We start from the raw sequence: 11,008 nt of genomic DNA, 5'->3' as shown, positions 1-11,008 counted from the left end.
ATCCAGACAAGGCAAAGAATATGGAGGATCTCTGGGAGAGAGTCCAAGACGTATGGACACATATCCCTCCTGAATTCTTACACAAACTATACTGCGGTATGCCGAAGAGGATGAGGGAGTTATATAAGGCTAAAGGAGGGAACATCGTTAGGGGAAAGGAGAAGTAACAGGAATAAATAAAAACAAGAAGTTGTTAATTGCCATAATAGATGCAATGAGATGCTGAAAGCAAATTGCAATTAAATGCTAATTAGGCCACTGATGGCGATGACGATGAGACTCCATGGAGGTGAGACAAATGAGAATGAGAAACGGTGGTGGCAGGGAAGATCATAAAGAGGAAGAAGGAGAATGAGGAATGAATGTTGAAAAATGCAATTTATTGCATCAGTTTTGGCACGCACTATACATTATTCGTTACGTGAGCTATGTAGCTTTATTTTCTTACGAGTATGCGAACGAAGTTAAATGTCTCTCTCCATCCATCGGGTTATCGTTGGGTGAAATTGAAGAACTGAAAGGTTCGAGCAAACAGCTATTGTATAACGATTTGCAGCTAGGTATTGCTTTAAGCTACGCAAGACAATGGGTACCCTTGGTGGATGAGAAAAGGATTCTGTCATTCTTTCCTGGCCTGCAACATGCTGTATTTGAGCTCGGCTATTCGCACTTGCTAGCTCCATTCACTCCGATTGTTATAACTCCTCCATTACCTACACGATAATCTGTACACTTTAAGGCGTTAACCTGACACACTTTGAGAAGCAAAAGCACGATGACCATTACCATTACCGTATTAACCGTCATTACCTTCGGGCCATGGCATCAGCTCAAGTAGCGCCTCCAATTCTCCCATCTCGCGATCCAGGGCTGAATTGTGTTTTGCAAATTTTGAAAAGCCAAAGTCTATAAAAATGAATCGCGAATCCTGCCCATCAAGTCTTGCTGTAATGTTATCTGGTCGAATATCACCGTGCAGGACACCCAAATCGTGGATCGCTGAGAGTGCTCCGCGGATCTTGTCTCGATCAGATGCATCCAAATGCTTATTGCAGAGGTCGCTCCCAGTGAACTCTGTTACTAAAACCATCTCCATTCCGTCCATGATCCCAGCTAGCTTCAGTTCGGGAACGAAGTGACCTTGTAGCATCTGAAGCTCCTTGTAAATCGTGGCCTCGTGCTCCAGCTCATCGACAATTGGGGACTGCTTCCAGATGTCGGCTTTTTTCACCACTACATCCTTGCCCATCCATGTAGCTCGGAACGTACGCGCACCCTCGCCAAATGTAATAAGTCTCATATCCTTGAAAGCTGGAACAGTGCGTCTCTCCAATTGCATAGATCCTGTTGCCTGCTTCTTGGTCCTAGATTGCAGTCAAAAACTGGATGATCAGCCACCTTTGGTGAGAGAATCTCGATCAAAACACATTTGAGTATTAGCCTCTTACTTGCTTCGCGTCAAATAGGCTCTGAATCCTTGCTTCGATTTTCCACCACCACCACGTCCTGGATCAAAGTCACTGTCACGTTTTGTAGCCTTGTCCTCAGGTTGCTCCCTCGAGAGCATGTCTTCAACTGAGGCCTTATCGGGTATGGCTGGCTGCCATTCAGTATCACCATCCACCGTCCGAATCAGCCACAGGTAACACTGCAGTAGAGTCGGGTTTGTCCTGTCAAAGTGGATTGTGGACGAGATTAGGATGCCGTCGCCATGTGCCGAGACTCGTTTGATAAACCATGTTTGAGTATAGGTTGACAGAACTCCATAGCGAAATCCATTAAGTCTCATGTAGCCGAAAATCTGCTTTAGCGGACCGACTGGGCCCTGTGACGATGATCCTTGTGCTAGGTAGGCAGCGGAGTAGCTGGTGCCGTCATTCAGATGCAGCATAACAGGTCTTTTCATTTCAATTGGAAACAGTGCCAACTGGTTATCCTCGCGCGAGCAAATCAGGTCTGGAAGGCCGTACGTCAAGCTATAAGTGCCGCGCGTGTCTGTAAATGGCGGCAGGCCTCGGACCGATCCAACGTCATAGCGAAAGATCCCTTGTAAATCCGACTTGGTTGTGAAGGTCCTGACTGCCGAAAACCTAGGAGGTGTGTACTGAGGCTCGGTTGCCAGAGGCATACGGCGTACCAAAGGTAAAAAGTCATTCCAATCTCGCACAGACGCGGGAGTTATCGAGTAACCACGACGTGTGCTGGTCTTGGATCGACGTGTTTGATCTCTGCCAGTGATATTGCTTAGAACATGCTGCACGAATTCGGCCTCTGATACACGGTCTGTGAAGCAAGATGCCGGGATAGAAAAATATTGGTTAGCAGTCATCATACTAGAGATAAACCAGCAATCAATCAGCATGACGCGTTTCATTACTTGTGACAAGAAACGGAATGGAGGGAAAATAAGTTAGTGGAGAAAATAAGCTCAAAATGGAAGCAGCAATCAAAAAGACGCAATTGCAGACTATGATGTCATACACAAAAGTTTGAGAACAAATAGCCAATCCCTTACCTTCCAACGGCCGCTGAATAATGACGTTGATAGTCTCCTCAGGCAGAGGCGATGTGCCAAATATCTTTGAGATCTTGCTTGTTGCTCTGGTGAGTAGCTCCTTTGATTCAATATTGGCGAGATTGATTGTAGCGCCCTCATCAGGAACAGAAACGTGGAAGAGAATCAATTTGTCAGCTTCAATGTCGTTGAATTCAGATTCTTTTTTCTTCTTGATTGCTTTTTTGAGGTCGTCGATAGTGTCTTCTACTGAGACCTCAACAGGGAATGCCGTGGATTGTCCGTCAAGGATGCAAAATAGTTTTGTCATGATCGAATGATGATGAAATGCGAGAGGGAATCGGGAGAGGTAAATAGCAAATGAAAGTAGAGAAATGAAGGAAGGAAGAGAAAGGAATGAAAGTAGAAAAATGAAGGAAGGTAGAGAAAGGAATGAAAGTAGAGAAAGGAATGAAATAGAGAATGAAAAGGAATGAAGGTTGAGAAAGGAATGAAAGCACAAGGAATGAAAGTGCGACGTTTAAATTTGTTTTTATGTCAAACGGTGACTGCGATCTTTATTTATTACGAGCCGGAGACCGTGGCTTCGCCACGGTCTGCTCGCCTCGTGAATAATTTAATGTCTCATTTCGTGAAAACAACACAAAAGGTTATCTTTATCGTACACAATATAAATTAATAAAATACAAAATAAAATACAAAAATAAATGCTACAGCCAAGAGAGAAGTATCTTGCAGAATATTCATCAGGTGAAATAACGGCGGAGATGAGTTAAAAGCCGACATTAATGACCTGGAGATGACAGAATACCTGAAGATCTAAAAATATTATGCCTATAAAGCATCCTTGAAGACGATGTTTCGGGTGTATATCCCAGGCTTGCCTTCTATCTTCCCGTTCCCAATCAGTACCTTAAGATTGTTTGGGTCAGTACACCGTGATAAAGCAACGTAGAGATGACCATGACAGAAGACATCTTGAGGAAGATAAACACCAACATGTTTAAGTGTCTGCCCTTGAGACTTGTTGATAGTCATAGCGAAGGCTGGCTTGATTGGGAATTGGCGTCTGCAGAACATGATTGGGGAAGAGCGCTCATCAATCGTCTTAAGCGGTATGCGGGGAATGAAGACGCGCTCTCCTTGATATTGCCCTTTGATGACCTCAGTTTGGATCATTCTTGTGCCTAACGCACGCACAATCATGCCGGTACCATTACATAGTCCGCGCTTTGGGTTCAAGTTGCGAAGAAGAATGACAGGTTGACCGACTTTTAACTCTAGTTTGAACGGAGGCAAGCCTGGTGGACTAAGCTTGTTCAGATATTCCACAGGATAATGGGCCGTGGCTGCTGCCTCAGGGTCTTGAAGGCTATCTTGGCCCATATAACTGACCGACTGCTGAGCGCTACAGAGCATACTGGTGGCTAATCACTCGTCTACCCCCTCAAACACTATGACCTCATTCTTGGCAAACCTTGGCTTACCGCAGTTAACCCCTCTATCGATTGGCGCACCAATGATCTCCACTTCACACACAATGGTAATACCGTGCGCTGGTCATGCAGGGGATTCCAAACAAATTCCATTACAGCTAAGTCTCGCGGCCTACTTATGAGCCACATGCATTTCCAAACTGTCGCGGCACAGCCAGACAGCGAGGTTTACCTCGCCACAGTGAAACTCCCTCAGCTCTCAACAAATGCCACTTCCGACATACACCCTGACATTGCATCAATTATACAGGTTGAGTTCCCTGATGTCTTTCCTGACTCACTCCCTGCAGGTCTTCCACCAGGCCGAGGCGATTCTATGAAGATTGAAACAGACCCTAATGCAGATCCACCCTTTCGCCCTGTGATTCGCCTCCCTATCGCTGAGCTCGACGAGTTGCGCAAACAGCTGGATGAGCTCTTAGCTAAGGGATTTATTAAGCCCAGCACATCACCTTATGGAGCTCCCGTTCTTTTCGTCAAAAAGAAAGATGGAACCCTTCGCATGTGCGTGGATTACCGTGGTTTGAATAGAATCACACGCAAGAATCGCCACCCACTTCCGCGCATCGATGAGCTCATCGACCGCTTTCGAAATGTGAAATATTTCTCAAAACTCGATCTAATGTCAGGATACCACCAACAGCGGATCTTTGACGCACACACTCATAAGACAGCATTTCGTTGCAGATATGGCCACTATGAATTTAATGTTGTTCCATTTGGTCTAACCAATGCTCCTGCTTCGTTCTCCACCATGATGTCACAAGCGCTGGGCCCAGTATTAGATAAATGTGTAGTACTCTACCTGGATGATATTCTAATTTACTCCAAGAACAAGACCGAGCATCTGGCCCATATTCGCAGTGTACTCTCGCTCCTCCGGAAGAATCGTCTCTATGCCAAACTTAGCAAGTGCTCCTTTATGCAAGAAGAAACTGAATTCCTAGGGCATGTTGTTTGTAAAGACGGCATCAAGACAAGCGCTGGTCATGTCAAGGCTATCAAGGAGTGGCCTCGTCCCACCAAGCAGAGAGATGTACAACAGTTTATTGGCCTTGTTCAGTTCTATCAGCAGTACATTCGTGACTTCGCCACTATTGCCTTACCCTCGACTGCTCTCTTAGGTGACAGTGCCACTTTCTCTTGGGATGAAGAAAAAGAGCGCGCATTTGCTACCTTGAAAAATGCCATAACCAAGGCCCCTGTGCTCAGAATATTTGACCCTGACCTAACCACCACAGTAGAGACGGATGCCTCGGGGTTCGCTATAGGTGCTGTATTATTCCAAACAGATGAGCATGGAGAGTCCCACCCAGTAGCGTTTACATCCAAGAAACTTAGTTCAGCCGAGAAGAATTACCCAACACATGAGCAAGAATTATTAGCAGTCGTTCATGCACTTAGGACCTGGCGTTATTACCTCGATGGCACTCACTTCGTGGTATACACCGACCACGCTACCTTGCGTCACTTTCCAACACAACCCAAATTAACACGGCGGCAAGCGCGTTGGATGGAGCTACTCCAGGAATATGATTTTGATTTCAAGTACAAGCGTGGATCTGATAACATTGTTCCAGATGCACTTTCGAGACGACCAGATCAGCAAGATCCGCCATCCATTTCTGTCAACTCATTCGCGATCGAACTACAGTGGTCATCAAAAGTCATTCAATGAATTAGGAATTTCGACATTCTCATTCCTTTCTCCAATTTGATCTTGCTTGTCGCTAATGAAACTTACGTAGCGAGTTTGACCATCGACAACGTCACTCCTACTACAATGTCAATGAGCTCCTGTTGCTAATTGAAAATTTAGATGAATGCCAATTATTGGCAATCTCATTGAATGACATTTGAAGAAAAACAGCAGCTTTGCTTTATTTGTTTTTTTTTTCTGTTCTTCAGTAATGTGTACGACCTCCTTTCTTGCGATGTAGCTCCTCTACCCTTCGTGGCATCTCTAATATACTATAGCCGCTACCTTTTTTGATATATCACGTGTAGAAATTTTTTTTCAGACAATTTGGGATTAAGATCGGATTTTATTTCCTCCTCCTCCCCTTTCATTCCCTCATTCATTACCCTTTCCCTTATTCCCTTACTTCAACAATGGTTTGCAACCAATGCGTTAAAGAATAATGCGCGTCGTGGAGAATTAGTTGAAGTTACGCATGAACGATCAAATAGTAATGAGTGTCTTTTCAACAGATGTAAGACATGTAATCGTCCAAGAATACATGGACATATGGAAAATTGTCCTGAGAATATTATCCCGTCATTGATAAGTGAGTATAAGTGATAATTGGAAAATGCAGAACATATATGACAATATGACAAGACAACACGACAGAGCAACAGAGGAATGGATAAGTATATGTAGGATGTAGGATACAAGTGTAGGAAAAGCTGAACTAATAATTAAATAAATATTTTTTTTCAATTTTTCAAAATCAAAGTGAGCGTGACATGGAGGTGCAAAATTCACGTAATGAGAACATTAACCTGAACAGAAGTAACCGCGAAGAAGAATATGAATTTGAGCCTTATCATCCCCCACCACGACCTCCACTTCCAGTACAAGTTCCTATTGCTAGGCGACCTTTCATTGCTAGGCGACCTTTTAATGAAAATCTAATCAGAGGCAACAGTATTAAAAATCACAGACATCACCTTGATCGGATGATAAAATGTCCAGATTGTCGGCGAAAGTGTGGTAAAGAGGAACGAAGTAATAAGAAGCAAAAATCAGGACTTTAAATACTCCATCTGCTGTCAGAGAGGTCGAGTTGTATTGCCCATTATTGAGCCACTTCCATTCATCCTAGAGGTTTTAAGTTACCATTTAAGCTGCTACTAAAGATCGGCCAGCCTATCATGTTGTTAAGGAATATGAACGCCAAGCGTGGATTGTGTAATGGTGCCCGACTTATTGTGCGTGGTCTTACCTCAAGATGCATGGAAGCAGAAGTTATCACAGGCGCTTTAAAAGGAAAAAGAGTGTTTATTCCGCGCATCCCCTGACAACTGCTGATGATGACCAAACATCACCTGTGAAGTTTACACGGTATCAATTCCCCATCAAGCCAGCATTCGCTATGACAATTAACAAGTCGCAGGGGCAAACTCTTGAGAAGGTGGGTATTTATCTCCCTGCTCCCGTGTTTACTCATGGTCAACTGTATGTTGCACTATCACGCTGCTCCAATCCAAGAGATCTGAGGGTTTTAATAGACAATGGCATATTTCCTGGGTTTGAAGGTGTTTATACAAGGAACATTGTATACAAGAGCGTTCTCCAATAAGTATAAAAAATTTGTTTTTTTTTTTCTGTTCTTCAGCAATGTGTACGAGATCCTTTCATGCGATGTAGCTCCTCTACCCTTCGTGGCATACTTTCATATAGCTCATCAAGGAAGTCAGGTGGAATAGATGTCCAGATATCCTGTAGTCTTTCCCATAGTTCATCCGGATCCTTTGGTACCTTCTCATATCCCTTGAGCCGATGATCCATGTAGGCCCATACATTCTCGATAGGGTTGAGGTCAGGAGAATTTGGAGGCCACTCCAAAGTGGTAATGTGTGACTTAATAAAGAACTCTTTAACCATCCTACTCGTATGAACACTTGCATTGTCCTGCTGAAAAATTAACTTTTCAGGGTCCTGGCCATACCACTTCCATGAGCCGAGGACATAATCTTGTAGAACATCAACATATAAAGAGGAATCAACTGTGACAGGGATCCTGCAACCATCGCCTACACCATGATAAGTGATACAGCCCCACCACATAAGTTTGTTATGTGCTCCCCTTGATCTCTCTCTAACATCTCGATCTTCTAAAGTCCTGTGGCCGGGTCGCCTATATTGTGTTCTTCCTCCTAAGGACCCTAGCCTTTCAAAAAGCTTTTCGTCCGAGAACATCACTCGCTTCCAGTCATCAACAGTCCAGTCAAGGTGGTTGAGGGCAAAATTCTTCCTTTTCGCAATCTGCATTTTTGTCAGCCTAGGCTTGAATGGGCGGACATAGTTTTTCAAACCCTCTGATTTTAGATAGCGTCGGGCAGTCTCTACACTGACATGCACTCCATGGCTCGATCTGATGTATTCTTGAACTGCCAGAATGGATCTAAGTTTCCCCGTATCAACCTCGCGTGCAATAACCCTCTTGGTAGCAGGGGAAACCAATGAGGGTCTGCCCATTCTGGGTTTAGGAATATTGTCCTTGACGTCCCTCCTGATCCTTATTGCCGATGAAATAGAGATACCAAGTTGCCTTGCCACTTCGCTTGTAGACTTCCCTTGTCGAAGTAAGGCCTGAGCATTTTGTACCTTTTCCATAGAAAGCGTCCTCATAATAAATACTAAACGATGTGGAATGTTAATTGTAAGTAGAGGTGTATGAAGATATAGCTGAAGGTAATCTTGGTAGAAAAAAGAGAAGTGAAAAAGTTTTTTTTGCAATCAACATTAAAATTCAGCAGAAGTCATTCAATAGGCAGGTCAAATTGAAATTGGTTTTATTTCACAATGAAGTCATAATTGGGAATGAGACATGAAAGTAATCATGAGGTGTGGGGAACAAATGCACTACCCCAAATATACTAGCCACATGCTAGATGAGAATGAAGAAAAGGAATGAGAATGTTAAAAATTCAAAATCATTGAATGACTTTTGATGACCACTGTACATTTAGTGCTGTGGAAAAAGTAGCAATGTTCTCAAACTTTGAACCGAAAATCTAATTGGATGTTGTGCAAGGTGAATATCATTGTAAGGAATGAAAGGGATGAAAGGAATATTCAGTAAATAAAGGATATAGTAGGCATAGGGTGCTCTAATAAAGTGAGGCGAGTCTTTTAGGTGCCATAGTTCGTGAGCGGGAAGCTCACGTAATGTTTGTCATAAGTGGATATTGCGAGGGTGAAGTTGGGGCTGCTGCTTTATCGACAGTAAAAGGCTCTACCCCATGGGGACGATATTGATTATACCCTAGGACCGTATCCTTTGTCAATAGCATGAGAAAATATTATGAAAGCTATACCTACCAGACATCTTAAGCGCCTTTAAATAGAGCACATCTGGTCACTTAATAAAAGACCACCGTTTATCCCCAGCTCCTGTGGCAGAAGTTCATGCGGGCATCAAATTTATTTTGATAATGGAAGCAAAGAAATGATAGCGAAGGTGGCTAGCGTTACGTACCGAGTCTTGGGAGTGCACCTCGGGGGCACTTCCATTTTTATTCATAAGGTAAGAATATTGTGTGGCGGTCATGGCGGGTCCTTAATAAAAGGTCCCCGCCTGGCAACAATAATAAAAACAATTGTTGATTTCCTTGACTTGCAAGACGTAGAAAATATCCTAGCTAGTGTGAGAACTAGAGTATTTAAAAGGAGGAAGAAGGGTTGGAGCAGGATGATATGAACGGTAGGAAGAAGAGTTGGAGCAGGATAACATGATCAATAAGAAGTTGCGTTAGACAGGACGAGGTGTTTAAAAGGAAGAAGAGCTTAAGCAAGAGATGCGAATAAATATATAAAATAGACTTTCTTTAGAGATTGATCAGGACAAAAGAGTGATGATTGGATCAGGACAAAAAAGTGATGATTGGATCAGGAACAGCTAAGAGATCGGGCCGTAGACGGAGCGCAGTTCACTTCTGGGTATATCACAGAATGAGCTTAGATATTCCGCAAAATGGAGGAAGGGTGGGAAGAGTGATGCAAAAGGTTGCTCTTGTTAGAACTTTGCTTAAGCTTCTTTTAGATGTTTATTGCTGTGCCATGAATGATGAGCTTGTTCCCTCCCTGTATTCATGTCTACAGTCTTCAGTGCCTGCCAGCGCAGGATCAGGGACAGTTTGGGACTATAAGCTTAGCTCGAGTCTTCTCATCCTTCCATCCCAATCAAGTGGTAAGATTGAAGGTCATACTTTACGACCCATTTGGGTCAAGGCAAAGAGCAAGAGTGAGCCTTAGACCGCTTGCTTACTTGTTTTTTGACTAATCACTCGAACAGGGTGGCTTTGAGCAAGGTAAAGTATAGGAAAGTCAGAGCAGAGAAAACTGTTTTTATTTCATTATATCTGAATCCGTCTTAATCTCTCAAGGTGATGCAGACGCAACGCAGGATTGCTTCGAGACCAAATTCGAAGAGGTCTGTTGCAATAGGTTGGTACAAAAGACAAAGGGGCTCGCTCGCAGGAGTCAGTGAGACTTCAGGATGGCAGCAGCCTTTGTTCTGGATGGGTTTGTTCTGAGTTAAGCTGGGGTCTAGGAATCCTTGAGGTAGGTTACATAAGGCTGCAGGAAGGCAAGATTATCTGTTGAAAGTGAAGCAAACAGTGGTTTGCGACAGGAGTTTAACTTGTTGTGAAAGTCTGGGCTAGAGAAGAGACAAATGAGGGTCAAAGTCGATTAGAAGCGTTGAGAGGTCATCGTGGAGGCATGACGCCGCCACTAAATAAAAGCCAATAGAATTTGTGAAGATGGACTTTGATCTAAAGATCTCGTGGCAATAGGGAGAGACTGAATTAGGAACAAAACCACTGTCTTCTTTTTGTTGCCACCTCTAGAAAGTGTTTGTCATTACTACTTGAGACAACGCTTGTCCTTCAATGGTGAAGTCAGTTGGTAAATCAGTTGCCTGAAATATCACTGTATCAAGGCAATATCAGGTTTGATTTTCTTTTTTCTTTTATCTTCCCACACGCAACACAAATGTCGCTCTACACTTTTTCAGATGCTTAGATCTTCAGCTCCTTATAATGCAGCGAACATGGCTTACAAAGTCATCATTATCTGGGCTGAACAGTATGCAACCTTACTGATAATCAGGTTTATGTTTTATGAACCAACTTATTGTCTTGTCAATGCTTTTTTTTTTTATGCAGCCAGATTATAATTGTAGACACAACTGTCGCGATGGTGCTTTTAACTATCTTGTAATTGAGGAAGGAGGCCGAAAGGTGTTAATTACAGGCAATTAGTAAG

The 11,008-nt window shown here is 43.3% G+C and overlaps 1 protein-coding gene across 1 annotated transcript; it reads right to left on the bottom strand.

The window, feature by feature from the left end:
• Positions 1–259: 259 nt before the first annotated feature.
• Positions 260–1,413, bottom strand: BCR41DRAFT_64263 (hypothetical protein). The gene is made up of 2 exons (XM_022030957.1): positions 811–1,413; positions 260–725 (listed from the first exon to the last, which is right to left on the bottom strand). Exons 1-2 carry the CDS (start codon positions 1,337–1,339, stop codon positions 661–663), a joined length of 594 nt encoding a protein of 197 aa, XP_021881234.1. The 5' UTR covers positions 1,340–1,413; the 3' UTR covers positions 260–660.
• Positions 1,414–11,008: the final 9,595 nt, after the last annotated feature.

This window comes from Lobosporangium transversale (assembly GCF_002105155.1).
Source record: "Lobosporangium transversale strain NRRL 3116 chromosome Unknown BCR41scaffold_19, whole genome shotgun sequence".
NCBI classification, from domain to species: Eukaryota; Fungi; Mortierellomycota; class Mortierellomycetes; order Mortierellales; family Mortierellaceae; genus Lobosporangium; species Lobosporangium transversale.
This window is presented reverse-complemented; position numbering and strand designations above follow the sequence as displayed.